Source organism: Filicampus tigris, chromosome 3, assembly GCF_054856515.1.
Source record: "Filicampus tigris isolate MCC_2025a chromosome 3, RoL_Ftig_1.0, whole genome shotgun sequence".
Lineage (NCBI taxonomy): Eukaryota > Metazoa > Chordata > Actinopteri > Syngnathiformes > Syngnathidae > Filicampus > Filicampus tigris.
The window spans coordinates 21,949,555-21,970,674 of record NC_141219.1 but is presented as its reverse complement, the minus strand read 5'-3'; the positions used below and the strand labels follow the sequence as shown (position 1 = coordinate 21,970,674).

At 42.5% G+C, this 21,120-nt stretch overlaps 1 protein-coding gene across 1 annotated transcript in view; it reads left to right on the top strand.

The window, feature by feature from the left end:
* Positions 1-21,120, top strand: part of LOC147150283 (protein TANC1-like) — a 65,679-nt gene that overhangs the window by 12,943 nt on the left and 31,616 nt on the right. The window contains exons 7-9 of the mRNA XM_086025633.1: positions 3,354-3,635; positions 15,508-15,624; positions 17,035-17,325. Coding sequence (XP_085881759.1) covers positions 3,354-3,635; positions 15,508-15,624; positions 17,035-17,325 — 690 coding nt within the window. The remainder of the gene's footprint in view (positions 1-3,353; positions 3,636-15,507; positions 15,625-17,034; positions 17,326-21,120) is intronic.

Genomic DNA, 21,120 nt, shown 5'->3' with positions numbered 1-21,120 from the left:
TTTGCTCTTGGTCTCCAATGACGTGCTAGCACGTAGGGCGTTATCTTAGTGCTAGCTAGCTGGTACAACATAACATGGATGGATTTAAAACTTTACCAAAGTACTCCAGGAAGCTGCCATGTTTCGGCGCCATCTTTCTGTTACGGATACCTAAAACTTAGCGAAGATAGTTCCACAACATCATGACTACAACATGTGTAACAAATGCAATTTGCAATTTGCACTTACTTTGTCACTTGAGGGAACACTAGAAGTCGTTTGTGATGACATTTTGCTTACACCTCCGCTGTGGTATAGGCTTGTGAAGTGTGGTCTCTCTGTGGCACCGTAGTGCGCATTCTTCAAAATGCACGCACTTCACTCTTAGGTCGTTACATTCTATTAGTTCACTACCAAATTCTACACACTGTGTCTTTAAGGGGGCACATGAAATACATGGGGAGGGGGGCAATTATTATTAATACCATACAGACAGCACTTACTTTGCTCCATATACTTGGATCCTCGTTAATAGTCTTGAATTGAGCCCTTGGCGACAATCGCTGGCAAGTATTATCATAGACAATATTTACAATACATATTCATAAACACCTTATTGAGTACGTCGATGCCACAGCCGAATCGGATGCAGCAAAGTAAAGCTAATTGTGAAGATGCCTCGTTCACTTGGTGTTTGGAGATGTATCATCAAGTACGAACTCATTTAATTAATGTCAAACCATTGCTTTTGATTGTATTATGTCATTGTAACTAAATTTTACAAATATTATTTACTGATTTTATGGCATATACAATGGACGTATCCAATATGATGGATGCACTGACATATTGGTTCAATGGATGTCTGCAGCAGAAATTAAAAGAAAAATTGGTTTTATTTCACCAATCATCACACTGTGCGTGTGTGTGTCTGTTGTTTTTATTTTATATTTTTCTTCATTTAGCGGGGTGTCTGCTTGTGCAGAGCCTGCGTATGACATGAACGTACAAGACGCCGATTGGCTGTTGCTGATGAGGGACGGACTGGGACCACGTGTTGTGGGTCCGCCGGAAATACACACGGGAACTCCACAATGTGCGTGCGTGTAGGGAGCGGCGACCCTGCCTGCAACTGCCGTGTTGTCAAACACATAAAGTAGCCTATCCCAACTATCCACCAACTATTTTTGGTCATTTTGAACCTGTTTGAGCAATTAGATCCATCACTTTTCTTTTTTAAATATTTGGGACAATTAGTGGTACTGGTGTAACAAGTTAAAGGGCTGCGGCTGCTGAAACGGGCTGCGGCTCTCAGAGCGCCATTGATCAAAGAAAACAAAGCGGACTGTGCAGAGTGTGAGTAATGTTGTATCCTCTGTATGTGTTGCTGCTCCATGTGTGTTAAAGCAGCAGTTGCTTGAAGGATTATACTGCACTGTAGCATCCATGCAAATTTTTGGTAGCCCATCTATGGCGTTTCACATTGTACGTTAGCTTTAAGCTATATGAGTAAAATAAAACAGATGTTTTAGTTGAACATTTTAGTCTTCAAAGGTACAATGTTTAACTCTTGTTTTTTGTGTCAGTTTAACCGTATACTCCAACTAGGAGTGTGTATGTTTTAAATTTAATGAGTGGGATGGGTAAAACTATCAAATAAAGTAAAAAAAAAAAAAAGAGTGGGTCTGAAACATGTCTGCTGTGATAAGCAGGGTTTCACTGCACTCACTGAATATTATCCCAGCTGACTTGTAGCAGACCTTTTAGGTGATGCAGACAGGAGGTTAGATGAACCGTCACTTAGCTGCAAGTCCTCTTGAAATGTGTACTCCCATCCCACAGTTTCTGTGTGTCGCCTGTGCCACTTCAGCCTCAAGGCTTCAACTCCCTGCTGTCAAAACTGGGACACTGCTGTCTTTCTTGCTTATGGGTCTGATGCTCCTAAAATAGGACACTTTTTTCTCTAAATAGATTCTGTATTTATAGTTAAATACTAAAGGGCAAAGGCTGCATCAAGAATGATAAAAGCCTTCGTTTGATGACTATTATAATAGAAAAAGTTGATTTATTTCGCTCAGTACGCTGGCAGTGCAGTCTGTGTAAGTGTGTTAGTTTGTGCGGATAGGATTTTAAAACAAACTGTTTTATTCAAAAAACTATTTGGGCTATAGGGACTGGGTCATACCATGAATAGTTAAAAAACGTGACAATATTTTTTTTAATATCATTTTTTTAATAGGCTATATTGATAGTTTAAACCGTATACTGTACACCACAAACTATGATCCCCAAACAGTATAATAATTGACTTTACAGATACGTGTTGGACATGCACATGTAAATAAATACACATATAGAAAAGACTCTCTTTAACTTCCCCTAACACTCAGCTAAACTTAGCTTCTTTCAGTTGAGTTCGATCACTTCTATGTATTGGTGTCACTGATGGTGTAGTGGTACACACGCCTGAGTTGTGTGCGGGCAGCGTGGGATCGGTTCCCGCTCAGTGACGGTGTCCATGTGTGTGGCTGGCGACCAGTTCGGGGTGTAGTCTGCCTTTCGCCCATTGTCAGCTGGGAGAGGCTCCAGCACCTCCCCGCGACCATGTACAGGACAAGCGGTTTGGAAGATGACACATGACACTTCTATGTATGGATTGTTCCTAGCACCAATTACTACTTTCCTATTAGCCAGGACTTTGGTCCCATTTTGTGGCATCTGTGGGCAGTACAGAAAGAGCAAAATAATATACAAATAGGTCGCAAATAGCTGAAGATAGATTCCACAGTGAATTGGTGGAATCTCGAATAGCATACAACAAAAAGGTATGATTGTCAAGTAGCACTGGTGCCTTGACTAACAAGGGGCCCAGCTTTACTTTTTCAAGTTAAGAGCTGTCGTCATGGTTGATTTTTTGCTCTGCATGGTAAGCCAAAACCTGAGTCACTAACTTGTCAGATACATCGCCGCCCAAGCAAAGTAAAAAAAAAAGGGTCAATACACTTTCAGTCATAAACTAACTGAGGCGGTTCCTGACGATACCCCCACTAGAACACACCCCTTAAAGGCACACATTCGACACTATGTTGTTGCTGTTGTGCCTTGACTTGTCCAAACATGCAGTAATTCTACTTTATAAAAAGTTGATTTTACATTCTGTTTTCTTGTGATTTTTTTGTTTGTTTTTGTACAATATACAGTGCCAATTTTCTAACTAATTAACTTCATCACAAAAATAATTGTGTTGGTCTTGGGAGGGGGCTGGAATCGATTGGCGTTTCAATCCTTGCTTGGTCAGGGAACAAATTAAATTCTATTCGATTTTCGTTCATAAGCCTGGCCTACCTCAATGATCTTCCTGTTGTGGTTTCCAGCAACCATCACAAGTTCTTCTGAGAATGAGGAACGAAGCGTCTCGAGTTCAGATTTGACTGCGGACGAACCCCCAGGGGCAAGTGCTGTCGTCATGGGCCACACAGGCGAGGACAACCATCTTGTGCCCCCACGGAGTAATCTTACCAGCCAATGTGAGGAGTCCTCAATGAGAGCCGATATCAAGGAGCCCAGGACACCACCGCCACCTAAGAGACCCCTCCCACAGCATCACTTACACAACGCTTCCTCCTTGGTCATGCCCCGTCCAAATTCTGTGGCAGGTACATCTTATGCATTGTTATATTAGTTTTGGACGTCGCGGAAAAGGTCATCAAATTAGGAAATCTTCTTACTGATTTCCTGCATAGATGATTATCTTAACACTTACATATAGCCAGGTCAAATTTGACCTATTTTGACATTTGACTGCAATTAAAAATTCTGTCACCCTGAAATTTGATGAGATTTCTGAAAGTGACACAAAATAAATACATTCAAAGGAAGACATTTAAGCTTTTTTTAACAGCATGTTCATGAGTGATCTTAAGACAGTACAAAAAAAGAACTGTTTGTTTTCCCAACACATTTGCACAGCCTCCTGCAGAAACATGCACCTGTTGGTCTTTGGGGGAATCTCGAAACATTGAAAGAGTAGAACAGCGTAAGAATGAGCATATACTAAGCAAAAGAAAAAGAAGTGAGAGGGTGCCATGACACAGGCACTACAAGCAAATAAAAATTGACTTTCCCTTTTCATCATCCATTTAAAGACTCATAATAAATTTTTAAAAGATCTGTAGTTTATCATTTCATATACAGTACACCAGAGCTGGGCAGTCCGTCCCGGGGGCAGAACAGTCCGTCCGTCAGGGACACGGACGCCCATTTTTGGGGCGTAGGACGGGGGGGTGATACATTTGTCAAAAAGGGGCGGGCTAAGCAAGGGCTGAGGGGGATTTTAGTCCGGCCCATTAATCGGCCCTCATGCCTGTGACGTGGTCGCGAGGCAGCCAATGTTCATGTCTGCCTACACGGCGAAAGGCTTGTTTAGGCTTCTTTTATACTCCGGCGTCGGCGCGGGCGACTACTGCCGCATTGCATCATGTGACCGAAGCATTGTGCTGTGAGACATGTTGGCGACAGGTCTGCAACACATGCCGCGCACACGCGCATTCTCTCTCGTGATCGGTCCGTTATGTCACATGTTGCGATGACGTACAGTTTCCCCCTGCTCGGCCCGCCAATTTATTTGTTGCCACGGAGGAGAGGATCCACCTCGAAGCAAACCAGTTTGACGTGGGTGTTATGTCACGTATGTGTGTGTAAAGAAGCTACACACGCACGTACCACCTTCAGCGCCACCTTCCAGATCGTTTTCGCAATACAATGAAATGCATCGTCTAGTCATCTAGGTCCCTTTGTTGTAGCAGGCACGATGTACATTGTTGTCGCTGTCTTTTTGATCGTTGCTCGACAGTGAAAACGCAGACCGGAATTGGCCATAAAAGGCAGAGGAAATTCTGCCCTGCGGTGTCCTTATCAGTAGCCGTAGCGACACCCCCCGACTCGGAATGAAACAGTAACACATTTTCAAAACAATGCGTGTGGGTTGCGCGCGAGTTATAAAGGCAAACTGCGCGCAGCATTGCCGCAGTGACATGTTTGCGGATGTCGCCCGCGGGAGTATAAAGAAGCCTGAAATGGGCAAACGACAAGAATTGACTCGGAGCGCTTCAAACATGCCACTACTTACCCAACTGCGTGTACTTGTTTGTAACCCTCAAAAGTTGTTCTACCTATTCCGGAGGCCGTGCTATGGTGGGTTACAACTCAAGGTCGAGTTCAGGCACTTCTTCTAGCATCTTCACTACTAAAACAACCGACGCAGCAGGACAGGAACAAATACTTAAACAGGATGAAAATAAATATATACTCACAACACAAAATTGGAGCATGTTACAAAAATAAGAAATAGAAAATAATACATACAATCCCCAAATTAATATACAAAAATAATAATAATAAGAAGGATCACTGGCGTTTGAATGCGGGAAATTTGAAACCTGAATGCCGCAGCTGCTTCATTCGCACACATCGGAGAGGGAGAGCTTTTGCTTGGTAGAAGACGACGACTGGCAAAAAAAAAAAAAAAAAGGTTTTGACATTGCAATCAAGTGGCTGACACTCCCCTCTGTGCAGACAAAACGTGTGCAGTGCACAGGATTCGTTCCCGCCAATGGAAGTAAGTACGCGCAGTTGGGTAACTACTAGTGGCGCATTTGAAGCGTGTTCACAGCGGGTTTGAGTAGTAAATTAGCCAGCTAATGAGCTTTAAATAAACCTCTCCTGTTAGCATCTCTTCTGCAGGGCGTCATGCATGGACGCTTTTTTTGTTTTTTGTTCTTGGTGGGTGGGGGCGGACGTGAGCGTGGAACCGCTTTAAAAAGACGGCGTCGTTTGGGGGGCTGATTATTATGAATAAGGACGGAGGCATGAGGCTGCAAGGGTACCCAGGTCGCGGATGGAGGAAGTGCCCAGCTGTGCAGTACATGCCTCTGCTCAGTGAAGGTGGAAAAATACTGTACAGAACATGTACAGTAAAGTGGGGTCGCTTTGACAATGAAGGGTGGGAACTGTATTCTTGGGCCATACATTTTGTGGAAATAACACAAGTAGATAATTGTAGCTAGTGAAGGTAGCATGGTCCAACTTTTAATTTGATGATACAGGGAGTGAAAACTCCTTGCGCCATGTGTTGGCCAGACTACCAGTGAGCAGTGCAGTTGAAATGCCCTGTGAGGCTGTCATAAAAGTAAATCTCCTACCACTCCTGTCACGATGAGTGCTGGTGCACAAGGCTCTTCTTTCTCTTCTTCTTCTCCTCATTCCCTTAGATGTGTGTTCAATTGTGCTTTCCGGTGCAGGCATAAAAGAGATTCCCCAAGGAGTTGATTCACAGTAAAGCCTGCCAGTTTCTTCTGTCAGCTGGTGCTTTCATTTAGACATTCGAGATGAAATTGAGGATAAAGACAAAGTGGGCTGCACAGTACTAGCTGAGCCTGCTAATATTTACTCCACATGAAAGTTGAGAACAGAGTGTATCACTCTAAATTTAAAACAAAGCTTTCATTCTTCCCTTGTGGAAAATGCTGGAACAATCATGTATATTTGCAACACAGAAATTAGGCTGCAATATAAAAACATGCATGCATATCATACACCATGTAAAGCAGCAGCAGTAGAGCATTGGGAGAAGAAGAGTACTGAAGATGACAGCGCTCTGCTAAAGTCTTCTAGGTCAGGAATAACATTCTTGTTTCAATGACCTTATTCCACACAGTCATTTTGCCGTAATAATCCAGGAAGCACAAGGATGGACACCTTTGGAAATCTGTTTGAGCATTTATTCACTATCCTTGACATACAGTTTAAGGTCCATGTACTAGTATGTTCTTTGACCTCACTTGTAGGACAATTCAGCACACTAGTAGAACCACAAGGGAACATTTGTAAATCTGTTTGGTATTTGCACTCCTGTTGCTAAATTTGGCCTTCTAATATAATCGTAAACTACATATCTTTGATATCGAATCAATGGATATCTAGTAAATGCACAAATGGCTTTCTGTAGACACGGCTGGTAGCTATTACAGTATGATTACATTTAGGCTCCATTCCATTTAAAGAGGAAATCAACCCAAACTTTTTTTCAAACCAACATTTTTTTCAAGAATGTGTTCTATGCAGGCCCACTACTTGAAACTAGTTCTGTCAACCGCTAAGCCTTTTGGTCGTAGTTGATCGCACTTTTCATGGTTAACTCGTAGTTGATCGTGCATTTTATTTATTTATTTTTTCTTGAATTTTAATACCCTTAACACGAATAAAAGGATTGATTTTCTTATGCAAATACTTTATTATGTTTGCTCCAAAGCAGGTGTATTTCATAACAGCATGACACATGCAACGCGATCGAGAGCCGCACGGGACAATCTCAGCGGTCCACCAAAACACAATTTACATTAAAATATACCCACAACAGAATTTTAATAAACAAAATTCCTTTATTAAACACACGAGCAGCGAGTAATAATCTTTTTAGTCGATTGAGTCATTGCCAGAGCGCAATAAAAGTGACATCCGTAAAAATGACTGCTCTCGTAGTTCTAAATCCAAGCTGGTCTTGAGCAACAAGTCGCCCTCAAGAAGAAATAAATATATCTGTCAGAAAAACACCAATGTAAATGATTGAGTGTGTGCGTGTGTGCATGCGCGGACGCGTGTTGGGGTGTGTGCGTGTGTGTGCGCGTGACATGACATCACAGATGCCCCGAGGGCTCAAATAACGACCAATCATGGCTCAGTTTCAGAAAACAGGTGAGTTGTGATTGGTCTTTACCTGAGCCCTGAGCAACTTCGATGTCATTTTCAGTCAACAGAAGAGAGAAAAAAATGGCCGCCCCGAGAGATGGCTAAAAACAGGTGGATTAACTCTTATTCCACAAACACAATATTTATCAGAATGACTTGATTCATCTACTGGGCCTGCATAAAACATATTCTTGAAAAAAAAATGTTTCGGTTGACTTCCCCTTTACGTTTTCGAGTAACGACTAAACCCAGCATTGCTGACAAATGTGTTTTTGCTCAAGTTGCTTATTTGTAGCTTTTTGTTTAGTGGTGTGTTTTTTTTTTTTTGCTTGCACATTCTTCGGAATAGTTCAGAGAAATACATTGCACTGTACAAGTAAAAATAAAAATATAATGCATACAAGTACAAATAAAAGTATAGTTTGAAGACTATATTCAGTACTGTCCTTCCAGGGCCTGCTAATGCATAAGATTAGATGTGAATAAAATGTACTTGAGGGCTTTGAGTGAGACATTGTGATCGTTTTAAAGTTTAGTGAGGGAGACGTTCCAGCCCTAATTGCTCAACTTATTTTTGTAACTAGATTTGGGAGGTGACGGAGACCAACATTAGCAGTAGCCTGCAGCAAAGCACATAACCTACCCAACTATTGTGGGAACTGATTTGTGTGCAATTCTGATTAGCCATTGCTGCGATATTTCCGGCTTAATGAATGTTTGGAGAATGAAGCGCTGGTGATAAATAATGATAATGTGAACTACCGGTAATAAAAGAATGTTTTCTCCTATTGTGATTCTACATTGCTCTTTCTCCAGATGGCGCATAATTAGTGTATGAAACCCTAGGACAATTCAGTACAATGCCAGAATCACCGCCCCCCCCCCCCCCCCCCCCCCCCGGGAGGGACAAAACCAAAAGTGGGTATTACAATGCTGCTAGTAGGGTTCAGTGTAATAAGTCTGTGATACAATGTGACGATTCGGTGCACCAGTACAGTAGAAGCACTAGTGTGCACTTGTTTAACAACTTTTTCTTGCTAGTGTAGCGTGTCGTGTGTTCGGCGTTGAAAGAACACTCTCCGTCAGATAGAAAAATACTTCTGAACTTGTACTTGGGAGCGACAACCGTCGGCCCGTTTCTTCTTTTTTCCTCGTCGCTCTCCCCTCACGTCATCACTCCCCGACACATCCCCCCTTCACGCTTACTGTCCCCCCCCCAAACAACAAGGAATGTCCCCATTTACACAGGCAACAGTGAAAGCGAGAGGGCGAACAAAAAACGACCCAAAAAAAAAAAAAAGACAAATGCACCCAAGTAACAGATCATCCCAGGGACAATCACAACACATGCAGAACAAAGAGGCATAAAGCCAACAATACAGTTCAATGTTTCCTTCCTTACTTTTTTTTTTTTTTTTTAAATTGCATTTTTTTTCTATAGGCAGTTCAATCATCCAATACAGAAGAGACCCACATTCAACAACATACTTGATGCGTGCAACATACTCGATGAAATAATCAACCCCACAACATAATCCCCAAACCGGGTAGGAGGTCGTGAGACCCTGCCAAAACGAGACATCTTTGAGTCATCAATTACTAGTGCAGGAGACTCCCCCGAACCCCGTGCAGAACCACCATCCACATCCAGACCAGGTAAGCCCGCACCTGCAGGACGATCAAACATAACAGCTTCGTCCTGCAGAGCAGCGGGCAGGGCAGGAGGGAGAGATCCCCCTCCTGAACCCCCCAAAGGAAAAAACACCAGCAGATTGTAACCTCGCAATCTGTCATAGTGGACGGTCTGAAGCGGTGAGTCCCCCACAAATGGGCTACAAATCTGATAAGTAACCCCTATCTCATCTTCCCTATCCATACGCCGATTCACTACGTAAGGTCCTTGCCAATGCGGGGCCAACTTACGACGGCCTTCGGTGGGGTCATTAAGCCACACAAGGTCCCCGACCACATAAGGATCCTGTCTCAATTTAGCATCATAACCAGCTTTCGTCTTCTTGCTCGCTACAATGTTGTTGTCCTTAGCTTGGCCAAATGCAGTTTCCAGGCGTCGGAGAAGAGAATTTGCGAAGCCCACCGCGGGCCTGCTCTCAGAGCTGCCCTGCGACATTGGCCCCAGTACCACTTCCACTGGCGTCCGGGCCTCCCTGCCATGAGTGAGAAAACAAGGTGTGAACCCAGTGCTGGCGTGTACACTCGTATTGTAAGCAAAGGAAACTTGCAACAGGAAAGAGTCCCACTCCCTCTCACATGACAAAAGCGTCTTGGCCAACTGATCCGTCAGTGTTCTATTGAATCTCTCCAACATACCATCTGTTTTTGGATTGTATGGAGTGGTATGAGTTTACTTCACGCCCAACATTTGGCACAAATGTTTCGCAAAGCTTTCGCTGTCCTGATGGTGCGGCGGAAACCGCGTAGGAGTGGTGCTGCGGGTCCCCCGCTCTTGAGGAGACCACTCTCTATCGCCGAAACCTCTCAGTTGTCCCCGCTGCGGAGACCGGCCTCTTGCGCTGTCGCCCGTCCGAAAGTCCCTGGAGGTGGACCTGCAGCTAACTCCACCACAGGCCCGCGATGATCAAGGCCTCATCCAAATCAGTGGCCCCTTGTTCGTGGCACTTAGCCTGAAGACCAGCAAGGAAGCGCCTGAAAGTTTCGCCATTTTTGGCAGCCCTGTCATAGTCCGGAAACGCTTCAGCCACAAGTCTGGAAACGTCAGCCGCATACACATCCAGACTCTCATTTGGCTGGCGGGGCCGTGCAGCAACGCATGTCTGGAAATACATGAAGAACTGCTTCGGTCCAAAAGCCTCCTGGAGCTTCCCCTTAACACGTTCGTAATCACACTGGACCTCCGGCGGAAAACTGTCCCACAGCAGAGAAGCCGCGCCGTCCAACCTCGTCGGGAGGAGATTCACAAGAGCAGCTGCGTGCCTGCGCGCGGACGGCGGCCTCGAACTGCTTCACCCAGGTAGCAAAAGGCTTCTCGCCGTCCCCGCGAAACTGCGCCGGGAGCTCGACTCTCACGCCACTCACGCCACCAGTCCACGAGGCAGCGCTCCCGTAATAATCCTCCATACTGCCACGCTTCAATCCACCCACAATCGTTTAATAGTAAGACACATTCGTCTGACGAGTGTGTGCTAATTGTCTTACTGATGAAGACAAAAAGTGTAACAGTACAAGAACCTTTAAGCTAGGTAGAGATCAAGGCTATATGCCCAAATGCATTTCCAGAGGCAACTTTAATCGCTGTAAATGAGGCACATTGTTAAATGTCTTTAAAGGTGCTCTATGAATGCAGCCCATCGAGTGATTGGACTCGCTAATATTTCCACTGTCATATCCCCTAAAAAGGTTTTCACTGTGTTGGGGGTCAGCTGTGTTGATTTTATGGAGTAGCCGATTTTCTACCTTTTGAGGCAGCAGTATCAAATTCCATTCTCGGTGCCACATTGCCTGCTCGTGATTCAAGTGTTGTGCAGAGCTTGTGTTATGAGGTTTGATAGGTGCAGGGGCTGAGTTGACCTTTGAATGCGGGGAAGGATCAAAAAGAGATGGCGGGTAATCAGTCACACTGTCATCAGCAGGGGATGAAAAGGTAGGCAGCCTTGTTGTGGGTGACCAGAGCTGTTGTCAAACTGGCTGAAAACAGGATTTTTTTTTTCTCCTTCATGCTGTCTCTCTCACTCTCATTCGTGGTCCAGTCAGCAATTTGGCCAGGCGGTCTTTAGCCAGCAATCTTTCTCATCCCACGCCACACCTCCTTCACACTGTTTCTCCTGTTCACACTTTGTACTCAAGATGTTCTCTCCATCCTCCATTCTTCTACTGGCTACGTGATCATCTGCATTTCCATTCTTTTAATGTCGTTGTTGATAGATGATTATGAAAGTACTTGTAAAGTATCTTCAGTATTTGCAAAAGTGTAGTCTCTGTTACTGTACATGAACAAGTGTATGAGGCAAGGAACCAGAAACACACAGGCACTCGAACAAAAGAAATGCAGCATAAATAATAAAGTAAAGCCACATTTATCACAGGGATGCGCTCCAGACCCACCCGTGATAGGTGAAATTCCGCGATATCGAGATATAAAACACATTTTAAAATACATTTAAACTGATTACAACACACTTTTTAAAAGCGCTAGTTCTTACATTCATGCTGTCAAGAAATGAGAGCTGATCGTTGAGGAAATGAAAATAAGAGATGTCCACCCAGATCTGAAAATAGGACTCCAAATGTGCTTGCTTCAAGCTCTTTATTTATTACTCTCAGTTAAAGTTTACTGTAAAAGTGGCACATTAAACAAAAGAGAGTAAAGCTTTGTAAATGTAATCACTAAAATGTTCAAACAAGTCATTTTGTCGAACAAAAGTCTGCTACCTTACTGTGAACAGCAATATGGACAGCAATAGATGGGACAATGAAAATTTGTATGGATGTTCCAGTAATTATAAACCTTGATACAACTGCTACTTGAACACAGCAACACATTTAAAAAGGGCATACAATATTACTCGCGTATGTTCTCTCTCGACTAATGCTGTTGGGACAACAGTCCAATCGTAGAGAGCTCAGTGCTGTTCTGCATGTTGTGGCACAACATGGTACTACACTGATGGCGCTCAATTCCAAATTCAGACTTGCCTGTGTACTGTAAGACTAGGGTGACCATATGTCCCGATTTACGCAGGACTGCCCCGCATTTTAATGATTTTTGATGCGTCCCGCAAATTGACTCGCTGTCCCGCGTGCCTGATCGGCAGGTACCAATTTTCAAACGTGCGTCTAAAATCTTGTTTTTTGTTAAACGTCTGTGTGAGGAGAGCAGACAACACACAGTGGAGGCTATTATGGGGGCGGGTCTCGGGCTGTGTGTGTGGGGGGGGGGGGGGGGGGGGCGGAGGGGTGTAGGGGATGGTGTGTGTGACTGACTGTGTGCGGGACTGTGAGAAGCAGGCGTATGCTGTCAATCAAACAGCCTGGCGCACATCCAGACAATAGTTGTTTTTAAACATACGCCTACCAAATACAAGCATTTTAGCAACGCGTTCCAGTAATTTGTGATGAATTAATGAAAATAGAGGACTCTAAGGAAAGTAAGAAGACTGCAAAGAAAATGAAATGTAGTTACAGTGAAAGACAAGTCAGCTAAAGCTTTCTGTGAACTTTGTGGCTGCTGTTGCTGTTATGGAGAAAACTGAAAGACTTGAGTTGTGATGGGCATAACCTTAAGTGTTTCATCAGTGCTTTTTGCTTCTGGAAGTGCATGGTGCTGCTATGGTGGACACGTTTGTTTACAACTGAATTGATTGTAGTTACAGTATTGTTATCTCCTGACTAGTTTTGATATACTTCTTGTTTTATTTTCGTTTAATGCTGTGGCTGTTTAATTTGAAAAGAATTTGAATTGCAGTAGTTGTAGTAGCACCCTTGTGAGGAGAAGCGGTACAGATAATGGATGGATGGATAGTTGTAGTAGCCTGTCTTTGTTTGGATTGTCTTTGTTACTGTAGTAAATTGTTACTGTACTTCATGCTCTGCATGTTGACTTGAGATTTGACAAGGTTTTATTGTGTGAGTGTGACTATTGTTAAAGTGCATCTACCTCAAGATATGATGAGACTGACTAATTTCAGACTTTATTCCGAGCTCCTATTGCACAGGCCCACCCAGATTGACAGACCGCCCACACAGTGAGATTCATGAAAAAAAAGATATACTTTTACATTTTTTGTAAATTATGAAATTATTTTAGAATTTGTGTTTCGTAGTTTTTTTTATTGTATTGAATATTAAGAATGGCATAATTGTGGTTGTCTAAGGGGGTTCTGAACTTCATATTATTAATTTTATTTGAATATAAAAATATACGATGTGTCGGGATAGGAGGATTGTGCTCATTGAGAGAAATATTCAGGCCCACCCTGATTTTTCCAGGCCCACCCATCAGCCACATTCTGGCTCCACCCCTGTTCTATTGATATTAATGTCTCAGAGATGTACCTTTTTACTAGCAGTTTGTGTTATATTTTTGTAACTGCAGATAATTTCAACTGCAATTGTGTGTTCTGGCTTTTTATTTGTAGATCTATAATTGTTATTGTGTTACGGTTTATTATCGGTGTATTATATGTTACTGAACAGTTGACAAGCTGCGTCATATGCATTTTTGGTGTCCGCCGCGAGCGTCAGCTGTGTCCCACATTGTCCCCCGCAAGCACACTCCCTGTCCCACATCTGGTGAGCTTGGATCTGGTCACTCTATGTAAGACCCCAGAAAGAGCAATCACTGAAGAATCTGCAATATAGAACAATGAACCAGATATTCATCCAAACATTTGACCAATTTGATGATCTGTTATGACAAAGGCTATGGGACATTGTGGACTTACTGGCATATGCTGGCTGCAATTTTTCAGCCTGAAACCAAAATTGCTAAAAGCTTTAAGCCTACAAGATCTCAGAGATGTGCTACATCTTCCTTTCTTCCTCAGAGATTAATGGAGGCTGCGTCACACGTGGAATGTCCATGATTACAGTCAGGCCAGGTCATCATCTGGCCAGTGGCCGCGCTTGTTTCATGCTTCGCCTGTTTGATTGGTCTAGCCGTGTAATCTATGCAATGCGGTACAACCTAAGCTGTTTTTTGTAAATACATTTTTTTAACCAGACTGAAAATGAATTGGATTTGCTCAAAATATTGCAATAAGCCAGCCCAACCTTTGCTCAGAACAATTTGGGGAGGAATTGCCAATATGTTCAATGCGTTGCACTGCATCAATAGATAGATAGATAGATAGATAGATAGATAGATAGATAGATAGATAGATAGATAGATAGATAGATAGATAGATAGATACTGTCTTCCTAATAGAACTAGCAGAATGCTGACAGTATAATTTAGCGGAAGACTGCAAAGACTGTCTTAAATACTGCGGAGATAAAGCACGGCTGACCTGTAAACTCAGTTGTATGAGTGGGTGGATGGCAAAGGTGGGTGTGGGAGTAAACAACTCCCTGCTTTTCTTCTGCACTACATGTTCTTTATTCACTTTCTTTTATTTCACTATTCGATGGCGAAAACAATGCAGCTCTTTGCTACAACGTGGTCAGTGTATATCCTGTAGAAAAGTGTACATTTACTGCCACCTCAAAATAACTCAACACCTGGCCATGTCTAAACTACTGGCAACAAACGTGAGTGCATGTCCAAGTGAAAATGTTCACATGGGGCTCAATTAGCCATTTTCCCTTCCCCGCTGTCATGTGACTCATTAGTATAAGAAGGTCTCAGGCGTGAAGGCGGAGCAGGTGTGTTAAATTTGGTTTTCTCACCCTCACCATCTCTCACACTGGTCACTGGCAGTTCAACACGGGACCTCATTGCAAAGGACATTCTGTTTAACGATTGCCCAGGGTTGAAAATTGCCATGAAAAGATGTAATAAAGATACTTGAGGAGTGTACTCATTTTTGTGAGATTGTGTATGTCTTCAAGTATTACAGTTGTAACGAAAATTTTGACCAACTTGTGTGTCAAATCAAGACAACAAGTCCTGATGATGTTTCTCGCCTCTTCCTCACTCCTGACTTGGCAAGGTCACCGAATATTTATCATGGAGCGGCAAAACAGATTATTCCTCACGTTTCCATGGAAACAATAATGAAGTCAAGCCATGAATTTTACACGTGTGAGCTTTTGCATTTGCACAGTTTGTGCATTTCCTTGCCCTTCTCATTATGATTCTCTTGACAGCAACATGTTCCACTAGACTGGAGGATCTGAGTTATCTGGAGAACCAACAGGTTGGCGGGCACAGGGCCTCCGTCCGTAAGCTAAACATACCTGGACGCACAAATGAGGACTCCAAAGGTATTTTATTTGTTACGCTTGCAATATATTGTTAGTGCATTCTTACTATGTCATCTCCAGTCTAGAAGCACAAATACTTTGTTCCTGTACTTAAAGAGGAATTCAACGCAAACATTTTTTTCAAGAATTTGTTCTATGCAAGACCACTAGTTGAAACAAAGCATTCTGATAAATATTGCGTTTGTGGAATAAGAGTTAATCCACTCGTTTTTAGCCATCTCCGGGGGTGGCCATTTTGTCTTCTGGCGACTGAAAATGACATCACAACTGCTCACAACGACCAATCATGGCTCAGATTCAGAAAACAGGTCAGTCGTGATTGGCGCAGGTGAGATGCTGATTGATTGACATCTTGCGGAACAAAACAGGGGCAGCAGCGACATAGAGGAACGTGAACCAGAGAGCTGTAATGACAATGACGCAACAGATTTGGAAACGCAAGAAATTCCTTGTCCATTACTCGACTAATCAGTAGAGCACATTAAAACATGTATATGCCTTTACCAAAGATGCCAGCTCAACCGCTTGGTAGACTGTGTTTTTAAATGAATGATTTAACATTTATAAGGCTCACTGCACACAAATGAACGCAAATGAAGTGGACCATTGCGAAAAAGGTGTAGTTGCCGATTCAATGCTTGTCTACTGGCGCACACGCATTGCAATGGAAAAACTGCAGCTCCGGATCAGGATTTTGGGCTCCACATATTATACGGTACTCTATTTTTTTCAACACATAAACATGGCACAATTGTCAAGGAAATAGTGGATGGTGGCCAATGAGGAAATGGCGACACTAAAGAACATGTTGATATTTTGAGGGCCCATTCACTTGCTGCACCTGAGCAGAGACTCTCTGTACTTTACTTTCAAGCCTCAGGTATCCATATGTAACCATAAATGCAGCCTGATTCTACAGCCTGAAACATATTTTTCTTAGATGATTTTTCACCGTTGATCCATTAACATCTGTGACATTGCGATGCTATACACCAGCTTTCAAATTTTGAAACGTAGCAAAGCCTGCGACTGGTTGCCATCGTCGGCCACTCATGGAAAATAGTGGCAGAACACACTGTGACAGCTCAGTCTGTTTGGGCCGTGCCGCTCGATGTATAAATGTAGTTTTTCAATTAGTGTTTTAGCGTTTTTCATTTGTTGAAATCAGTCGTTTTGACAGCATCAAAACCTGAGTCAACGCTAGGAAGCGAATCAAAATGGGCATTATATACGTATAACTGACAGTCAAAATTCTGTCTTTCTGCACTTTTTACTTTTATTCAAATACAGGAGATTAATCGGTACTTCTACTTTTACCAGTATTTTTCTTAAACACAAGTATCTATGCCTTTGCTGTAGTACAGCATTTGAGTACTTTTGCCCCCTCTGCTCATCTCCTACTTTCTCCAGGGAGATTAGCCCATTTCAAACAAGCCGACATCATGCTGAAACCGCTGCTGTTCGAAGTCCCCGGCACCACAGCTGAAACATCTTTCGTGGGCCGGGATTGGCTCTTCACGCGTCTGGATGAGGTCTTGAGGAAAACCAGCAACTGCGAGGGAAGAGGGGCCGTCATCGTGGGCAATGCTGGCTCGGGCAAAACTGCTGTTATGTGGCGCTTGGTGGCACTCAGCTGTCACGGCATGCACACGCAACACGGAGCGCTCAGCATCCCTCACAGCCCGAGCTCCTCGCCCAAAAGTAAGGTTCACATCATTGCTTAACAAAACATGAATCAAACAGACAGTGGATGTGGTACAGTCAAGGTGTCCAAGATGCACTTAACTTCCGCTGTAACGCGGTTCATCTTTCTCATCCCCGCAGTATTGCAGATTTTTAAGCAATGTTTTTTTTTTTACATGTTTTTACAATATAAAGGCAAGTCCATATTTAGAGTTGTGCGCCTTAACAGTAGTACCACATTGTGCCACAACATGGCAGGCAGCACTGAGGCCTCCTGGAAAACATGCAGCGTAATTAACATCAAGAAGAAGAGGTAGTAGTACCCGGTAACATTGTTGTTCCCACAGGACCAAAGATGTGAAATGCAAGTACAGAAATTAAAAATCCTGCCACAGTCTGGCTTTAGAGTCAGGTGCTTCTTGCACGCAAATGAGCCCCTGAGTAGAAGTGCCTGAGGCGAAAGCCAAACTGGCAGGGTTTTTACTTTCCGGACCTGTAATTGCACAGAGTGGAGAGGAAATTATGTGTGTTAGTATTGTGTGCTTAGTTTGTGTGTTGCTGTGTGTGTGTGTTAAAGTCGAAATTGTTCTCTGCGAATTTCCATTAGCCTCATTATAGCTTTTCGCATTTAATGTTAACATTAAACCAACAGACTTTTGTTAGATGAAATTATACGGCCCCCCCCACCCCAAGAAGGAAGGTTAATAATTGCCTATAGATACCACAAGATGGCAGAGGAGCACTACTTTTGTACAAACGCAACTGCTCAACTCTCCTCAGCATTTTCCCTTGGCCCCAAGATTGCGCAAAAGTAATCGTTTGATTGATTTGGCCAGAGCACAAAAACAGCAAAGTTTGACTGAATTTTTCATGATTAGTTTTTCACTAAATAATGGATAGATTCCCCAAAAAGTCTGCAAATTGGTGATTTATTATTATAGTACATCCATCTATCCAGACGGTTTCTGACAGTTTGTGCGGAAATTCTTTGGTTATGCAAAGCGATTGTTTAGGCAGCTGTCCGAGTGGCTGGTCTCAGATGATCTTGGAGGTGAACCCGCTGGGTGTGGAGGTCCTGGGATGGTGTGGTTATACATGGTCTGCGGTTGCAAGGATGGTTGGATGTACTGCCAAATTCTCTGAAGCGCCTTTGGAGATGGCTTATGGTAGAGAAATGAACATTTAATACACGAGCAATAGCTCTGGTTGACATTCTTGCTGTCAGCTTGCCAGTCGCCAATCTCCCTCAAATCTTGCGGCATCTGTGGCATTGTGCTGTATGATAAAACTGCACCTTTCAGAGTGGCCTTTTATTGTGGGAAGTCTAAGGCACCCCTGTGCACTAATAATGGTGTCTAATATGGCACACCTGCGAAGTGGGATGGATTATCTAGGCAAAGTGCTCACTATTACAGATTTACACAGGTTTGTGAACAATATTTGAGAGAAATGGTGATATTGTGTATTTGGAAAAAGTTTTAGACCTTTAACTTAATCTCATAAAATATGGGAGCAAAAAAGTGTTATGTTTGTATTTTTGCTGAGTATATGTACAGTATGTATGTATATTATATATATAATATAATATATATATATATATATACATATATATATATAGTATTAAAAAGATTCTGAATCGATTCAAAGGTATTAATAATCAATATTGAAATAATCTAAAGAAAAAATTTAAAGAATGCGCAAGTGATTAAATGTGTTTGTACGTCAGATGTCTGTGCTAGGCTAAGATAATATATACATACATATATATATATGTATATATATGTATATATATATATATACATATATATATATTGTCCTTATTTCCCCCTGATACAAGTGTTTAAGGCAGGGAGGGGTCTGTAATCCTGTCCCTCGAGGGCTGCTGTCCTGCCTGTTTTCCATCTCTCTCTGCTGCAACACACCTGATTCAAATGATCAGATAATCAGCACGGTCTGCAGAAGCTGGATAAGGATCCTGAGTTTTTGGATCAGGTATGTTGCAGCAGGGAGAGATGGTAAACATGCAGGAAAGCAGCCCTCGAGGACCGGAGTTTGATACCCCCGGTTTAACAAGAAAACTTTTAGTAATGTAAAATCCTACACTTTCAGACTGTATTATTTTACAGTGGTCTAGAATTGCACATCATGTTGCCTTTATAAGTAAGGTGACCAAAATTTTACAAAACACATTTCTATGATAAAGTGCTGATGAATACAACCACAAATATTAACAACTGCTAAACTAACACTAAACAAAACCGAGTATGAGTCTACAGTATTTCATGTTGCTCTTCTATTGGATCTTGTCAGCGTGGGCAGGTGGTAACTAATGTTGTCGCCTGTGCTTTGCTGTGGTGCTCATTTTAGTGTTTAAAATCAAATATGACGAACAAAGCCTTTTTAAAACATCATCTTGTGTCCGTTTTTCTCATAGCACAAAAGATATACAGTCCCGTTTGGATGATTTGTGGTGCAAATGCATAACAACTACAGCGGTTTTCATTTTTCAGCATCACTGCATTATTCATGGATACCTGCACTATACATACAGTATGTTGTCATTTTTATTTCTATCCAACATGGCTGCAGTCTTAATGGCATGTCGGGAGGAGGCATGGCCATGTTGCAACTATCGCTCTGTGTTGTTTTAGGTGGTTGGACTGCACATTTCTCACACTTGCTTAAATATGTACTAATTAACTGCATTAGTGTGCAACGCTGTTTAAAGCATTTATTCGGGATCCTTGATATCCATCTTAAGGTGCATGTACAGTACCTTGAAAGGCACAAAAAAATAATGAAAATGAAAAATCAAATTAATAAAAATACTTCTATAAAATACTAAAAATATATCTATACCTACAAATAAATAATGAAAAATAAATGATGAAAATGAGATATAAAAAAATACTTCAAATTATAAGGAAATCTGTTTTTAGATGAGCAGGATAAAGTACATATAGGCAGCAAAGGTTAATAAATACAAATACTTCATATTCGAAAGGAAAACTATAGAACACGCATAAAAGGCAACAGGCCACATAAGCCTCCTGTATTGTTGATTGTTGGGGTGCAGCTGCATCTTCTTTCTGTGCGATGGTTGATCATGTCTGCAAAGGCATGGGGACAACAGTCAACACGGTCTCACGCACATACCAAGCAAGTTCACCTGAAGTTCACGGTCAAACCTCGACAGGTGTTGAGAATGTGTCAGAGGTACGATAGCCTCCAGGTACAACGAGGGCCATTCAACAAGCACATTAAAATGCTGCTGTGAGCAGATAAGACATCCTTGGGGCCCATTATTAAGATTAGAGTCTTAATTTATAGTAAATTGGGCATAAAAGAAATACCAAACATGGCCAATTAATCACATGGCCTAGTACTCTCTTTGTACTCACAAGTGAGACAATTCAGCGCACTAGTCGGATGAATGTGTCTTTGTGATGTTTTTCCCATTACTGCTCTCTTCCATTACTGTACAGAGATCTCAAATGCAGGTGCGGAAAGTAAAAAGCCTGCCACAGTTTGGCTTTAGCCACAGGTGCTTCTACTCAACCAGCAGCCCCCTCAAGGGGCCCGCCCCACTATTTGAGAAGGATTGTACTAGGAACACACGCTTGTCAATTGGTGCACAGTTTTGCTTCACCAGTGGACTAGTAGTGGACAAAATGTTAATAGTAAGTAAATATTGCTTTTTTTGTCCTCTAAACTATGCACTTGTTGACAAATGCATGGTACTAGTACTACTAGTGACATTACAAAATTCTACCAGTTAATATACAGTGAGTGCCTCACTGCTTGTACTAGTAG